The sequence below is a fragment of the Acomys minous genome (assembly GCF_964271855.1).
Source record: "Acomys minous genome assembly, chromosome: 11".
Lineage (NCBI taxonomy): Eukaryota > Metazoa > Chordata > Mammalia > Rodentia > Muridae > Acomys > Acomys minous.
In genome coordinates, this window is record NC_140492.1 from 92664577 (window position 1) to 92683084 (window position 18508).

At 37.7% G+C, this 18508-nt stretch overlaps 1 protein-coding gene across 5 annotated transcripts in view; it reads right to left on the bottom strand.

Moving 5' to 3' along the window:
- ADAMTS6 (ADAM metallopeptidase with thrombospondin type 1 motif 6) overlaps nucleotides 1-18508 on the bottom strand; it is a 234947-nt gene that overhangs the window by 127610 nt on the left and 88829 nt on the right. For all 5 annotated transcript variants that reach the window (XR_014783308.1, XR_014783309.1, XM_084802031.1 and 2 more), the window contains one exon: nucleotides 3951-4097. Coding sequence is in view for 3 of the 5 variants with exons in the window: in XM_084802031.1 (XP_084658157.1) it covers nucleotides 3951-4097 (147 nt within the window). In the remaining 2 variants the exon portion in view is untranslated. The remainder of the gene's footprint in view (nucleotides 1-3950; nucleotides 4098-18508) is intronic.

Below are 18508 nucleotides of genomic sequence, written 5' to 3' on the forward strand. Positions count from 1 at the left end.
CAATGTCTATAGAGCAACAGTGAGTGCTGTGGCCATCTTGCGCATCACACAGCAACAGTGAGTGCTGTGGCCATCTTGCGCATCACACAGCAACAGTGAGTGCTGTGGCCATCTTGCGCATCATACAGCAACAGTGAGTGCTGTGGCCATCTTGCGCATCATACAGCAACAGTGAGTGCTGTGGCCATCTTGCGCATCATACAGCAACAGTGAGTGCTGTGGCCATCTTGCGCATCACACAGCAACAGTGAGTGCTGTGGCCATCTTGCGCATCATACAGCAACAGTGAGTGCTGTGGCCATCTTGCGCATCACACAGCAACAGTGAGTGCTGTGGCCATCTTGCGCATCACACAGCAACAGTGAGTGCTGTGGCCATCTTGCGCATCATACAGCAACAGTGAGTGCTGTGGCCATCTTGCGCATCACACAGCAACAGTGAGTGCTGTGGCCATCTTGCGCATCACACAGCAACAGTGAGTGCTGTGGCCATCTTGCGCATCACACAGCAACAGTGAGTGCTGTGGCCATCTTGCGCATCACACAGCAACAGTGAGTGCTGTGGCCATCTTGCGCATCACACAGCAACAGTGAGTGCTGTGGCCATCTTGCGCATCACACAGCATTCCTCTCCCTCCTCTTCCTAGGTGCTCGTCAGCCACAACTAAGCCATTCAATGCATTCAACCAACTTCCACCATTTTGTGAAATAGATTCCGTATACAACTTGAAATGGCAAACAATTGTGCTATAGCCACTTGAGAGTTCAGGGAATTTTACAGACTTTCAGTCGGGTAAAAGATGACTCACAGAGCTCCCATAGCTTTTAGAATGCATATGAAATTGTTCTGGACTAATTCTAAGTGGTCTGGAATGAATGGAAACCTGTCCTAAGTTACAGCTATCTGCTCTTCACAGCCTGGTAACCTATCCCATAGTCAGTGAGTTAAGCCTTCATACCAGGTTCATTTTTTTATATTCTCTAAATAAGTAAATAAGTGAGTCCCGCAGGCAGATAGGAAAGACACTACCTGCAAAGCCGTCTTCGGAAAACATCAGAAGCTGGCATAACACGTCCATTTTAACGGAAATGGGTTCTTTATTATTTAATCAGGACGGCTTCTGGGCGATTCATGAACCACTTATTGAATCACCGAGTTTAAGAAATCTGAAAAAAAATATTGGGAGTTGGTAAACACCATCTCCTGATTGATCAATAGCACCTAATGCTGCAGATGACATGAGAGACTGCACTCTAGTGGCATTTAAGATCATGTCTTTGTTTCTGTTTTTCCAGTTAAACAGTAAATAATGGATGTCTATAATTCATAGAAAGCTCATCGTTAAGGTATGCATTTTGTTGACTGGGTGGCAGTTCCTTAGCAATTACTTCTTTCCAGGTTTCTTTTGCTTGAAAAGGAAATCTAAAATAAAGTGCTATGAACCTTTTTGAGCCAACTATAAAAGAGATGTAAACTCAATCACTGATCAAGATGCAAAATGTCTTTGGATTTGAGTATAGATACAGAAGCAGATATATCACTCATAGTTGTTAAAGCAATTAAGCTCATTGCATAGAAAATGGAACAAAGAATTTTAATTACTATTTTATTTTTGTGCTCCAATAAACTAGTTCTTTTTAATGAGGCTTGTGTTTAAAATCCTTTATTGCTTGCACGAGTTATAATAAGATTTAGCTAGTTTATTATTAGAGGAGGAGAGAGAGTTATTTTTCTCCCAAGCCTTTCTTTCTTTCTCTCTCTCTCTTCGTTCCTTCTTTTCCTTCTCTTCCTTTCTTTCCTTTTTTCTTTCTTTCCTTTTTTCTTTCTTTCTTCCTTCCTTCCTTCCTTCCTTTCTTTCTTTCTTATTTTAACATTTAATCACTTCCTAGTGGTCTTAACTTCAGGCATTTCTATGAGGCTATACAAAAGAACCTGTTTTATAAACCACAGGATAAATAAGCCCATTAGAATCCTGTCAACACTCATTTTGCTTATATAAACAAAATACAGGAAAGCAATGAAGATTAATAATTCCTTTGGACTAATTCTTTTCATTAATTCAACCAACTGCTATAATGCAACTATTGATAGTTCTACATCTCTCACCAAACCAGTGGTCATTCCATTGTATTTTACTAGCAATCTAGAGAATCCCTTTGTGGTGTCTTAACTGGCATAACAGTTACAACTACACAAGACCTGGCAGAAGTTCAAAAGTAGCCCATATATCTACGGTTCTGTATGTATTTTAGTACATAAAAGAGCACACAAAATGCATTACATATCTAAGGCACAAAAATATTAGGCTGAGTGTAGTAGCTAATAAGCTGCATAATCGCCAATGGGACAGAAACAGAACACACAGGGAAAGAAACTGTACTTTTAAAAAACAAGAGGACTGCCGTTGAAAATACATACAAATACTAAGCGTGTCACACAATTTGTCCTTGTGATGATAAAGATTAAGATTTTAATCTGAAAACAAATGCCAAGACAAGAGGGAAATTTCAGATCTGGTCAAGTTTTCACAAAGAGAACTTCAATAGTATTTACATCTTATGTAAATGAGTTCATCCAAAACCATCTTTAAAATGATATTGTCCATGCTTTGTAGTAAAAATTAGCTAATATCAAACAAATTCCTTATTGTCTTTTTATAGCACTTCACCCAATCTGGCACTAGGCAAGTATAATTTTATAATGTTTTCTAACTACGATTAAAAATGTTAATCCACAATATGGTTATCAGAACAATATTTTGAAATGAATTCAAAATTGGATGATTGTACTAATAAATTGTAAAGTCTATTTTCAACATTTGTATTTTGATTTTTGAACAAAGATCTGTGCTGGGTAATTAAACTTTCTTTTCCACATAATTATAAGTTTTCAGACTTTATGACCTGGCTATTATTAGCTAAGAAAAATTTTAAGGCATAATTTTATCCTGTATAAGCTATCCTAATTTAAAACTTTTATAATACTATTGTGTTAATATGAAGTATAATATAAACTACTTTCTAAAAAGAATGTCCATTGCTCTAATACCCTTTGTGCATGCCTGCTTTGCATTTAATCTCATCTCCCCAAGGGAAAAACTAGCACAATACAGCTAAACTAACGGTACAGCAATAAACTATTGCAACCTTGATGGTACTTAGAAAAATAATGTTTATATTTAATAAATATCTATTTATTTGCATATTATAGCACTGAACATTGTTACATAAAAAACCTCTATTATATAAACATTATTATTTAAAATAATTTAAAAATTCAAAGCCCTTAAAATTAAAAAGATAAACTAATATGCCTGAGCCACACAGAAAGCGACATTCAAATCTACTGGTTCCTAATATGAATGCATACACAAATGACATGAGAAAACAGTCTCTTTTCCTAAATATGTTTATACTTGTGATCACTCCTATTTATAACACGTTTAAAAGCAGATTCTTGGAATTTACACTGAAGAACCAGGAAGACGCTCCCCAACTGAGGAAAAGAGGGACTTCTAAATCTTTTTCCAAACGCTCCCTTCCTGGCTGTCTAATATGACTGTTGCTTTTATTTGTTACTATTAGATTCTTTGGCATTCCTGAGGAATTTAGCTTTTCACCAACATCATAATACTAAAATACTGAATTAAAGTTTGGCTTATTTTTTATTAAATTATATAAATAGAAATTCTGTCTGAAAATGCTTTCCAATTTACTGAAAAATTCTAACCACTGGTTCCCTCAATCACGCTTATGTGCTCATTGCCCTTCTCGCCTAGCCACCATACAAGACCTGGAAATGTGCCGCAGTGATGTAGCGGAGCATGTGTGAGCAGCCTGAAACGTACGTGGGCCCTGTAAGAACTCCTCATACAAAGTTTGAAGTACATTAGGCTTCCAGCAATGAGTGACTTCTAGACAATTTATCCTCACTCTCCAGAGATTACTTACTCTAGAAAGCTGGTGATATAGTCTCTGCTGCAGGCCGACCAGGAAAACGGATTGGTATTTGCAGTAATATGAGCTGCCATAAGTTTTGCTGCTTCGTGACCTTTCGTCCCACAAGAATTTCCAATTCCATCATGGTTCATACCAAAACTGTTTTAATAAGGAAGAAACAGAAGAGACATGAAAGAAAGAAATATGAAAAATAAAACAAGCCCATTACAAATCTTTTATTTCCTTATTGGGTCATTTATTAGTTACATCAATAGTTGGCTTTGATCAAGATAGACTAGTCCTCTAAAATCATGTATGGTGAATGTTAAAGAGACAAAAGAATTGACTAAATCTTTTTCTATTTATATGTCCACACATGTTATCAATATCACATTATTGAACTGCTCTTTGAGCAGAAAAAGGGTATGTATGCTAATCTGTACTTCACAGATGAGAAAACTGAAATTTAGCAAAATGAGTGACTCATTGAAGATAACGACAATTTTTTACATACGTCCACATTTACCCATGTTAGTAATATTTACACTATTATTCTAAGCGCAAATGAAGAATTGCAGAAAAAGACAACGATTCATTGGGGTATAGGTGATGGTTCTCCTTTTTATGAGCATTGGTTAGAGAGAATGTAACACAAACATATATTTCCATGTGTTTTCAGAATACATTTTGAAACCTTGTGGCTTTTCTTTGCCAAAGCCTCTACGTTTTCAAAGCTTTCCTTTCTTTGCCATTTCTTTTCTGTCCTAAAGCCTAGTAAACTCAAAATACATGTTAATAAAAAATCTGAGAAGGATAAGTTCATTGCATGAGAATATCTTTTTAGACAAGGAGCTAGATGACTGGACTGAATGTGACTTCAAAATCAACTTATACCTCCAGTATTACATTCTAACAGATGTGCCATGGTGGAAAATTAAGAAGCACAAAACAGATAAGGAGCCTTGCTACAGGCAAGCCTGGGCAGGTCATTCAGAAAAGGTGAATGCGCCGATACACATTAACACTTGTCCTCCTGACAGAGGAGGCGTATCATTTTCATAGGACAGGTGAGATTAAAGATATAAGACGGACGATGGGATGCTCATCAGACGGACATTATGAGTGAGTGAGATGAAAGGATGTTCCATGCACACATATGGGGGTAGAAGGGAGGAGCTGTTACTCCATGTGCAGGAAGTAACATAAACAAAGAGAAGAAATATATGAGAGGCCCAGAGCCCTCAAGTGAAACAAACAGCTTCCCCCAAACACTAACATTTATCATTCTATTTTGATATCAATACATCATTCCTTGAATGATCTTCTAGGAATATGAAGGCAAAGTTCCAAGTTGAAGTAGACACAGTTGGACCAACATAATCAACCTTCTGTGTAAGGCTGACACTGCTGTACTAACCTGACTATGATTCTTTTCTCATGTGATAGTGTTAAAGTGACTTCCTTTTAGCTGGAGTCTTATATCTACCTGTGTCATGTGGTAGGCACAGGTAGGTTTAAGGGAATCAATAATGAGCCTTAACAGCCGTATATATACTCTTCTATAAGTAAAAAGCCTTATATTTCTCTCGTCTTACAAAAGCAAGAAATGTCTTTCATACAGTCATAATACAATCCTACACTGCCTTGGCATACACAGCATGGCTGCCAAGAAAAAGGACAAATGAAAACATTTGGTGTCAGGATTAGAAGAGAATTTGTTTGATGTGGCTCTGATGCCCTGGCCAGTACTAAACTTCTTGTGAAGTAGGGATTCCATGTGGCCTTGAAAATGTGCTACTATCTGTACAGGCAATCCAGCCTCCGTTAACACTAATATGAGCCACTGCAAGGAGACGGGAGATGTGTAAACTCCAGGTCCCTGGCCTGTTACCCACAGAACACATGAGACCACCAACCAGTATGCGTACATTTGAGGAGCTGCTTTATGTTAAACCAAGCTAGAACAACTTGGGCTTAAGATAGTTACATAAACAACAACACAAGGAAGGAAATGTAACCAAAGAAAAACCTTTAGAAAACCTTCTGGCTTCACTGTCCTTCATTAACTTGGAAAAATCCCTAACTGTGGAGGTCACACAGCAGAGAAGTGTACTATTTGTGCCTCCTAGTTTTGATAATACCTCTGACCAGGTCATTTTACAAGAACTTGACAGCTACTTTTATTAGCACATGTTGGCTTTTGTTGGGTTTCTCAGGACAGGCTCTCCGTGTTTAGCTCTAGCTGGCTTCACACACAATATTCTCCCATTCCGTCTAACAAGAGATGGGATTGCAAGCATACCCATTTTACAGTTATGTGTTTTATAATTTCACACATGCACACCACATACTGACAATACTCACCTACCTTCTGTAACTCACTCCCACTCTCTACTCCACCCCACAGAACTCTCCTGCAAGTTCATTTCTGTTCATAACACATTTTTATCAACTAAAACATATAGCCATTTGATAGATGACTAAAATAGGGTGATAGATTTGTCACTGCAGTATTTACACCATGCCTACTCCTTTTGCTGCCTCCAGCTTTCTGTCACATTACGAGGCTCTTCATGAGAACATGGTGAACATTTAAGATTTGTTACACACAGCTCTGACATGGACCCTGCTGCCCACTCATTGATCACTTCCCCCTGGCAGGGCAGCCATGCCAGCCCACAGAGGAAGAGGATGCAGGCAGTCCTATTGAGACTTGATAGGCTGGGGTCAGATGGTGGGGAGGAGGGCTCTCCCTTTCTGAGGACTAGGGGAAGGGGAGGAGGGGGAAAGAGAAATGGAGGGTGGGACTGGAAGGAGATGAGGGAGGGAGCTACATTGGGTTGTAAAGTGAGATAAATTAAAAATAAAAAATTTTAAGAGGGGAGAGGCCTCCCATGTATATCAACCTGCCGTGGCACATCAAGTTATAGCAGGACTAGGAACATCTCTTATTGTGGCTAGGAAAAGCAGCCCAGTTAGGGGAAAGGGATCCCAAGGCGGCAACACATTTGTGCAGTGCAGGTGCCTCTACAAGACTCCTGCATTGTTCCAGGTAGATAGATTACAGGCAGCTGCACTTCTCCTGGGAGGAGCTCATTGCTATGAAGGCTCATGCTTGCTACCCCCTTCCTTTCCTTGCTGCCACAGCTAACTTCTCTTTGGAGAGTCACACAATGTAAATAGGTTTAGGCTTTATTGAGCCAAGCTCTTTTGAGTTTTGCTGGCTTTTTCCAGCAGGAAAAGAATTCTTTTTTTTTTTTTCATTCTGCATTTTATTTTTTAAATATATTTTATTAATTTATTTATATTACATCTCAATTGTTATCCCATCCCTTGTATCCTCCCATTCCTCTCTCCCTCCCATTTTCCCCTTACTCCTCTCCTCTATGACTGTGACTGGGGGGACCTCCTCCCCCTGTATATGCTCATAGGGTATCAAGTCTCTTCTTGGTAGCCTGCTATCCTTCCTCTGAGTGCCATCAGGCCTTCCCATCAAGGGGATGTGGTCAAATATGAGGCACCAGAGTTCGTGTCAAAGTCAGTCCCCACTCTCCACTCAACTGTGAAGAATGTCTTGTTCATTGAGTAGATCTGGGTAGCGGTTCGAAGTTTACTGCATGTATTGTCCTTGGCTGATGCCATAGTTTGAGCAGGACCCCGGGCCCAGATCTGCCTGTCATAATGTTCTAATAGGAACTTTAAGAACTGTTGGCTATTCTAAGTCTGGCTGGTTTTCTGTTTGGGGAGAATTAATGGTCTTAGTATGAAGGGAACATGGGGAGACATTGTCAGCCTTGCTGGGGGCACAGTGGGAAACTTTTCGATAAAGTCTTGTTACGAAAAGAAGAAAAAAGAAAGAAAAGAAAAGAAAAAAGAAAGAATGTGTCCAATAGAATCACAGAAGGCTAACTAACTACTGGCCTATGCACTCACTGGAATGATTGTCTATCTTCTCTGGCACCCCTACCTTTCTTAGGAACTCAAGCACGTAAGTCCCTTATCCTATCATAGGGTTAGGATATTCTTGTAAGATAATGATACCAGATATCACTCAGAAGTTTCTTAATCATGTTAATGACCCCATTAGCCCAACAAGTACAAAGTCACAATGCTTGTACACAGAAGAGCATCTTTGGAAACTGCCCATGAATGACTAATTGACAAGTACAAAACTTTGGTTTGTTAAGGAAAATAATAAAAGCTGCCAGGTTATATATGATCAGTGCTGGTTCCCTTTAACTTAAGTAGGCTGGCTCAAAATAAAGTTTTAATCAAGAAACTTTGTCTGTCTGGGTCATATGGCTTAGTCTCAATTCTATTATTTCTATGCCAGAGGAACTCAACATCCATTATCACCACTATATTCCATGTTCTGAGACAAAAACTCACAGCTAGCCACAAAACTCCCAAATGTGCAATTTTATTTATTTATTACATTTATTTATATATGAGGAGGCACATATGGAGGAGATCAGAGGACAGTGTGTGTACCCATGGCCTCACTAATCAGAAACCTGGTAGTGGCTTCTCTGAGTCAGATTACATAATGAAGGCTACTCATTAGACTATATGTCTACAATTGGGAGAAAGGCTATCACGTGTGACAAGACATGGACATACATGCTTTCTTCAAAATATTATAAATAGATTGTTATTTTTCTAATGTTTTCATTTGAAACCACATTAACAAAGCAAAAATTTATCATATATAGTAATTATATAATGACAAAACATAGATTGGATTATTTTTATTTTTAAGACATCTAAGAAGCACCTCATGTGTAATACCCTGTTTTAATTGATCTTATATTATATGAATAATTAGTTGCCAAAAATGTAGTACATCTTGTACTACAAAGATATGATGTACTCTTGATTCTTGCTTTTTTATTATTTTACACATTTTATACTTATATTATATTATATATTGTATTATTTATATTTATATTAGGATACATATCTACAAAAAAAACTACCTACAGCAAAAAGAGCCATGAAACAACCAGGAATTATATAAATGTTACATTCATAGTGTTGTGGCTATTTGTATTTGGCAACCTTGAAGAAAACATCTTTTCTATCTTCGTGAGTCTAAACTTCTGAATGTAAATCCATGTCTATCATATCTCATCAACTTAAAATATCTATCTAAACCTAAAAACATCTTAACCCCTAAACAACTAAGCTTAATTGTAAAACTAAACTATCTAGTCTTCAACCCAATCAGAGACTTGAGAAGGAATAAAATTAATAACCTGAGTAGACAGAAGTGCTGGTTAGCAGCTTCCAAAACAAAAACATGACAGAGACAGTTTGCTGCCTGGACAATCACCCAAAACTCTCTATAATGTTGGAGCAACATCAGCCTTCTGGCCCATATATCTGACAGACATACTGTACTCTATTTTAGTGCACAATTTTTACCAGAATTTTGGGGAGATTTGTAATAGTAAAAATAGTAAACATAGATGGGTGAATATAAATTTAACCTGCATTATAACCTGTAGAGTCTGCTGAAAAATCATGTTTTCACATAAAATTCAATATGTAGAATTCAGATTTATATACATATTGACATGACATATGTGACATAAAAGTAGGAGACTCATTTGAGGAGATGAACACAACCAAGGAAGGAGAGAGATGTCAAGGAGGTAATGGTAGGACAAACAAGAGCAAACTACAATGTGGATAAAAATATCATAACAAGAACCATTAATTGGTACACTAACTGAAAACCATTTTTTAAAAAGTACCTAGTTTAAATTTTTCATCAAATCAGGTTTCATTTTTAAACTGAAGATAATCATGTTAATATATCAACTTCACTTTTCATTAGTTAATAATGGTACCTAGTTCTGTCAGTCATTTAATGAAATGTATATAGTGTGTTAACCACATGCTTTTGAACTCTGCCACTAAAGGAAAAAAGTGAATAAATATGATCACTCAATTTTTCAAAACAATGAAACATCACAAGATCAAAGCACTGTTTCCTAAAGGTATTTAATATGATAAAAAAATTTTAATGTAACCTTTCTGCCAGGCATGATAAGCATACCTATAATCTCAGAATGTGTGATGCTAAGCAAGAGGACTATTAGGATTTTGAAGCTTTCCTGGACTAAATAGTGTACTCCAGGCCAACAGTTAAAATCTATCTGAAAAACAGAGAGAAATTAAGGAAGGAAGGAGGGAAAGAAGGAAGGAAGGAAGGAAGGAAGGAAGGAAGAAAAAAGGCAACTTTTTAAAATGATACATTTTAAATTGTTGCAACTATAAAATATCAAAGTTACTTTGTTCCACTATATCAGAGAAACTAAAAGATGGTAAGACATTCCTTTCTTTTCCATTAGTGAGCGATCTGTCTTTTGATTTTATGACTGATTTTGGCTATGAAACACTATAATAAAGCAAAATTAGAATTTATGAGGGGTACTCAGTCTTCTATATCTGGAAAATGACTTTAGATATACTAGTCAGTGAGATAGTGGTCATAATCTGCTCATGTGTTCTTTTCAAACAGGCTTTAGATTTTTATTCTATTTTATATACAATTTACTACAGTAAATAACTCAAGATAATAAATCTATGTAGGAAGATATTCAGTGAGGGTAGTACCTAACAGAATTTAATATATAAAATCTTTTTAAATGTGCACAAAACAACGTTGATATTTAGTATAAGTATTTAAGCTGATCAAAGCTGAAGGTTAGATCTCCAAAAGTCAATGAAATCACTATAAGATATTTATCTTTACTCTTCTGCTGCTATTATGTCTATAAGAGAGAAGTCAGGACAACAAAAAGAAAAAAGAAAAAAAAGAGAGAAGTCAGGTAAGCTGGAGTTGTGCTTATGTGGTTGAAGGTAACACTGATTGCAAAGAGGGGGAAAGTAGGGGCAACACTGCAGCTTTTGCATTATAACTTTCCTTGGTTGATGGCATCTGAAATTGTTAGTCTATTAGCATGATATTATCTGAAAATTCATTTATTTGATTTTCCAGGACAATTTACCAAAGTTTCTAAAGTTGGCAATAAAAAAATTATACTTTACAAGGATCATTTTTGTAGTAAACAAACACACACAATTATTTTGAAATTTCACATAATGCATACAACAATCACCAGACTGATCTTAGCTATCTTTGGCCATTAGTACTTAAAATAACAAAGCCTTAATTATGAAATAATTCGCTATAATAACTTTTCTAAAGAATGCCCTTATCTCAACATTATTGTTTCAGCCACTATGGGGGAATACTTATACATAAAAATAATTATGAAAATGTATATGCATATTGTAAATATAATTTATGAATGTGTTTTATATGGACATATATGTATGGAGACATATATAAAGATGTAACATAATTTTATTATCGTACTGGCCACAACCAAACTGAATAGCTCCAAATTTAGTAAGAGATCTTTTCTTAAAATATTAGAAGGCCAATAATAGAGGAAGATACCTATACTGACTTCTGATCTCCACATGTGTATGCACTGGAAATTCACATGCACATAGATACAGACCCATGTATAGATCATACTCACACAATTAAAATATAAAAGTAAAGTGTAAAAGTCCAAGTTAAAATTCACTAAACTGTAATAATGAGTTACACCTAATTGAACTAGAAATTATCATAATGAGTGAGTTCACCCAGAAGCAAAAAGAGGTAAATGGTACATACTCACTCATATCGAGACACTAGTCCAAGGGGTACGTCCCCATGAAAAACTTTACTTACCAGGAAAGTGGGTCAGAGTGGAGGACATCCTATTGACATTTTAGGTGAGAGAATCATGGGAGAATGAGGAAATAGAAGGATCCAGAGGGTCCTGGAAACCTACAAGAGGAACTTTATGACAGGCGGATCGGGGTCCTGGGGTCCTCCTCAAACTATGGCACCAGCCAAGGAAAATATAGGCAGTAAACTTCGAACCCCTACCCAGACTAGCCAACGGACAGAACATTATCCACTGTTGAGTGGAGAAGGAGATCTGACTTTCACACCAACTCCAGTGCCCCATCTCTGACCACGTCCTCTGGATGGGGAGGCCTGGTGGCACTCAGAGGAAGGATAGCAAGTTACCAAGAAGAGACTCAATACCCTAAGAGCATATATAGGGGGAGGAGGTCCCTCTCAGTCACAGACATAGGGGAGGGGAGTAGGAGGGAAGCAGGAGGGAGGGAGGAATAGGAGGATACAAGGGATGGACTAACAATTGAGATGTAATATGAATAAATTAATTAAAAAAAAGAAAAAACGGAAAAAAACCAACTGAACATAGCATAGCATAAAGTCCATTATTCCATTTGACAAGAAAACTAATTTCTAGTTTGACAAAAGTATAAAAATATTTTAAAGTTGGGGGGCTAAGCTGCGCAAGTGGCTCAATATGAAAACTGCTTGCTGCACATACATGAGAGCCAGGTTCAGTCTCTAAGGAGCTACATTTGTTATACACTTGCAATGCTGGCTTTGGGAAGTAGATACCTAGGACTCATTAGCCAGCCAGCTTATTCTACAGAAGAGATTCGGCCTCCGAAGGAAAGTAGGCAGGACCTGAGGAATGACACTCTAGTTTATTTGGGGCTCCACATCCATGGGTACATGAACATGCACACATGTGCACATGCATACAAGCACACACACAGGAATACATGCATGCAGAAAGAAAAACAGAGAGAGAGGGAATGAAAGAAAGAGATAGACAGACAGACAGACACAGAGATAGAGACAGTGGCAGAGAATCATTATCTAAGACATAGCCAAATAAAAACATTATCACACACCCATTTAAAATGAATATTATATTTCTATGAAAATACAAATTGGGCACAAAACACATTATAAACAAATTTCAATAAGTAGAAAGTTATTCACACATTCTATTTATTTAGAAGGGGCCTTCCTAATAACTAATAAACAAAGATTCTTACTGTAAGGAATCCACATTGCATCTCCTATCACTTAAAAGTCATTGCATTAAAGTATAAAAATCACATGGTGGCACACACTTTTAGCTGGAAGGCAAAGGCATAGTACATTCAAGCTGGAAAATATGCTTGAGGCATTCTGACAGTTGCCATTCCATTTCAGGAAGAAGTGCTGTCACTCACTTTCTTGTTCGGTTTGATGACTTTTACAAAGTGCTAGTGGTCAAATACCGAACCAAAAGCCTTTTGCATCCTAGTCAAATTCTCTGCTACTCAGCTACCTCTCCAGACTGTACTTCCATATTTTAATGATAATATGAATTGTACCAGAGTAGGTATGCTGAGGTTCTGAAGCTAAGCATTACGATCTTAAAAGTAAGTAAAGGGCTCTTCATGAAACACATTTTCCCTGACCAAATAATAATCTGATACACACATTACAATGGTGACAGAGAGGGTCCTTCTGGGCAGGGCCAACACTTGGCAGCTGCACTCTGTTCCCTGGGTGCCACCATTCTGGCTATGGCTCTGCCTGCCTTCTGAAGGAGGCCTGCTGGCCACAAGAACATCCAGCTTAGATCCCTCCCCCTCCCACTCCCCTGTGGGTCCCTCAGGGACACAGCCAACAGTAGTGAGTGAGTTCTGTCCCCTGAGCTTCATCGTCCAGACTATTGATCTGCCTGCCTTCCAGAAGAACACCTGGGATTCCTGAAGGTACCAGGAACATCTAGGTGGCCAGCTGACACCAGGAACAACAAGATAGTAAAGGCCAGTGTAAGAACACAATCAACGAGAGCCAGGGCACTATGGCACCACCAGAGCCCAGCTACCCTACTACAGCAAGCTCTGAATATCCTAACACAGCTGAAGCATGAGACGATGACTTCAAATTCAATCTTATAAAGACAAGAAAATGAATAAATCCCTTAAAGAAATACAGGAAATACAAACAGGTGAAGAAAATGAATAAAACTGTGCAAGACCTGAATATAGAAATAGAAGCAATTAACAAAACACAAACTGAAGGAGATGTAAAGCTTAAGGGTGAAAACAGGAACTACAGATGGAATCATCACCAACATATTATAAGAGATGGAAGAGAGAATCTAGTGTGTAGAAGGCACAATTTACAAAAATCAATACATCGGTTAAAAAAAAAAAACGGCAAATCTAAAAAGTTCCTGACACAAAACATCCAAGAAATTTGGGACACACACACACACACACACACACACACACACACAGAATAGAAGAAGATTTCCAGGCCCAGAAAACATTTTCAACAACATCACAGAAGACAATTTCACCAACCTAAAGAAAGATATGCCTATAAACATACAATAAGCTCACAGAACACCAAATAGAATGGACCAGAAAAAAATTCTCTGCCACATAAAAATCAAAACACTAAATGTACAAAAGAAAGAATATTAAAAGCTGCAAGAGAAAATGGCCAAGTAACATACAAAGGTAGCCCTATTAGAATTATACCTGACTTCTCAACAGAGATTCTAAAAGCCAGAAGGGCCTGGGAAGATGGCTTACAGATCCTAAGAGACCACAGCTGTCAGCGCAGACAGCCATACCTAGCAAAAACTTTCAATCATCCTAAATGGAGAAAACAGGATGTTCCATGACAAAACTAAATTTAAGCAATATCTATCCACAAATCCAGCCCTTCAGAAGATACTAGAAGGAAAATTATGACTCAAGGAGGCTAACTACATCCACGAAAACATAGGAAAATAACCCCACACCTGCAAAACCAAAAGAACGGACACACACACACACACACACACACACACACACACACACACACACACACCATTACTAAAGCTTAAATCACGCATCGAACCCTACACATTAATAGTGGGAGACTTCAACACTCCATTCTCACCAATAAACAGGTCATCCAGACAAAAACTAAACAGAAAAATAATGAAACTAACAGACATTATGAATCAAATAGCTATAGAACATTTCACCCAATCACAAAAAAAATATCTTTTTCTCAGAACCTCCTGGAACCTTCTTCAAAATTGCCAATATAGTCTGTCACAAAACAAGCCTCAACAGATACAAGAAAATTGAAATAACCCCTTCTATCTTATCAGATCGACATGGTTTAAGTCTGGATTTAAACAACAACAGAAAACCTACAAACTCATAAAAACTGAACAACTCCCTAGTCAATGACCACTGGGACACGGGAAAAAAAAATAAAATAATTAAAGACTCTCTAGAATTCAATGAAAACAAAGGCACAACATACCCAAACTAATGAGACACAATGATAGAACTCTTAAAAGCAAAAGTTCACAGTGCTAAATGTCTTTATAAAGAAATTGGAGATATCCATGTTAGTAACTTAACGGCACACCTGAAAATTCTAGAACAAAAAGAAGCAAACACACCTAAGAGGGATAGATAGCAAAAAATAATGATTTACACTCAGCATTTGCTGAGTGAAAGACCTGTATGTCAAGAACTTCAAGTCTCTGAAGAAAGAAATTAAAGATAACAGATGGAAAGATCTCTCATGCTCATGGATCAGAAGGATTAACATAGTAAAAATGGCCATCTTACCAAGAGCAATCTAAAGATTTAATGCAATTCCCATAAAAATGCCAACATAATTCTTTACAGACCTCAAAAGAGCAATTCTCAACTTCATATGGAAAAACTAAAAACCCCAGGATAGCTGAAATACTCGTGTACAGTAAAAGAACTTCTGGAGGCATCACCATCTCTGAGTTCAAGCTGTTCTATGGAGCAATAGTAATAAAAGATGCATGGTGTTGGTATAAAAACAGACAGGTCAATCAATGGAATGGAATCAAGGACTCAGAAATAAACTCACATACCTATAGACACTTGATTTTTTACAAAGAAGCCAAAACCATACAACATAAAAAATATAGCATATTCAACAAACGTTCCTGGTCTAACTGCATGTCTGCATGCAGAAGAATGCAAATAGATGCATATTTATCACCCTGCACAGAATCACCAAATCCAAGTGGATCAAAGACGTCAACATATAATCTGATAAAAGAGAAATCTAATCTAATAGAAGAGAATTAAATCTAATAGAAGAGAAAGTGGTGCCTTGAATGCATTGGTAGAGGAGACCACTCTTCCTGAACAGAACACCAACAGCTCAGGCTCTCCGATCAACAGTTAATAAATGGGAGCTCATGAAGCTGAAAAGCTTCTGTAAGGCAAAGCAAACTGTTAATAGGAAAAAAAATCACAGCCTATAGAACTGGAAAAGGTTTTCACCAACCTACATCTGACAGAGACCTAATATCTAAAATATATAAAGAACTCAAGAATTAGGCACCAAAAGAACCAAATAACCAAATTTAAAAATAGGGTACAGAGCTAATCAGAGAATTCTCAACAGAAAAATCTCAAATGGCTAAAAACCATTTAAAGAAATGTTCAATGTCCTTAGTCATCAGGGAAACACAAATCAAAATAACTCTGAGATGCCATCTTACACCTGTCAGAATGGCTAAGATAAAAAATACAAGTGACAGCACATGCTGGCAAGGATGTAGAGAAAAGAGGACACTTTTCCATTGAAGGTGGGATTGCAAACTTGTACAACCCCTCTGGAAATCAATCTGGTGCTTTCTCAGAAAATTGGGAATAGTTCTACCTTAACACCCAGCTATTCCACTCCTGGGCATATTCCCAAAAGACACTCCACCATTCCACAAGGACATCTGCTCAACTACATTCACAGAAGCTAGATATTCCTAATATCTAGAAACTAGAAACAACCTAGATGTCCCTCAACTGAAGAATGGATAAAGAAAATGTGGTACATTTCACAATGGAATACAACTCAGCTATTAAAAACAAGGACATCACGGAATTTGCAGGCAAGTGGATGGCACTAGAAAATATCATCCCGAGTGAGGTAACCCAAACCCATAAAGACAAACATGATATGCACTCATTTATAAGGAGCTACTAGCCCCATGAAGTACAGGATAACCATGCTACAACCCACAGACCCAAAGAAGCTAAATAACAAGGAGGCCCCAAGGGAGGATGCCGGAATCTCCTTAGAAGGGGAAATAAAATAGACATTGGAGGCAGATGGAGGAGAAAGCTAGGTGGGAGAAGAGATGGAGAGGGGAACAGGAGGGATAATGTGTGCACAGGACTGAGGGAGGGAGAACCTGGGGGTGGGGCTGCTCTGCAATGAGCCAGACTTTTTGAGTGAGTTAAAGATGAACTGACTTGTTAGGAGGGTGTTTTCCCTTGTTCCATGCTGTTTGTTGCAATAAAAACTAAGTCAGGCATGGTGGAGCACACCTGTAATCCCAGTACTCAGGGGGCAATGGCAGGCGGATCTCCGTGAGTTCGAGGCCAGCCTAGTCAATAAAGCGAGTTCAGAACAGCCAAGGCTACACAGAGAGAAACACTGTCTTGAAAAACCAAACCAAACCAAACCAAAACAAAACAAAAACTGGAAAACTGGAATGCCAATGTTTTAAAGCCTCATTATAAGTATAGTAGTGATTTTTCTTCTGGATCCAGTCAGGTTTAAGGCTTGCTGGTGACTTGGATTTATACTCAAATCAACTCCAACTAAAAAAAAAAGACAACAAAATGACCCAAATTTAATTAGGGCTTAATTTTAAGAGAGAGAGAGAGAGAGCAAGAAGAAGGAGGTGAGGGGGAAAGGGAGGGAAGGAGAAAGGAAAAGGAGAGAAGGGAGGAGGGAAGTAGGAAAGGGTCCTGAACTGTGAATATTTTTTAGCAGTTTCATCTGGAGCATAAATATTGATTTTTATTTGTTCTTTTGTTTTTCACTCACTTCACCATATTATAAAGGTAGATCATTAACTAAAATCATACAAATGTTGTGAGTTCCACAAATAGATTGTTGTCTCAACTAAAACTACTTATCTTTTGATTTTTAAAGGAGTCAATAAAACTAGCTATTTGCTAAATCTTAAAGACTTCTGTCTTAGAAGAAAGTAGGAGGATTTGTCTCAAGCTAACCTATCAGTAAACATAGGCTCTTTTGTTCAGTGTTACCTGTGTGAGAGCATTAGTTCAAATCACATTAAGCACTGGCTAAGAACAAGTCACCTTCCAGTCTTAACAACACAAATGTCTGAAATACAGGAAAATGCTGTCAAATCTCTTTTCACATCAACAGACATTTACCTCTGTTCTTTGAAATAATGGGTTTACTGCCATTTGCGTGTTGGGAGAAAGTATAATTTGAAACATTGGCACTAATTTATTTGAAATAAATATTAAAAACTTAAGGTCCTCCTTAAAGACCAAAGATGAACTCTTACACTTACACAGGCCCTTTTCCATGGCATGTGAGGACACCTGACCAGTTACATAGCAAAGGCTACAGAACGTTATGCCTAGAGGAGGTAAGCTTCCAGCCAAGCATGAATTTTAATGATATAGTGTCAACAAATTTAAACAAACACATGTAGCCAGAAATAGTGGCTCACTCTTGTCACTCCAACACTCAGAAGACTGAAGCAGGAGAATTACTGTGTATTCCAGGCCGGCTTGTCTAGAGCAAGGTCAGCCTGGGTTACACACCAAGGCTCTGTAAAAAATACAAAACAAAAACCCCA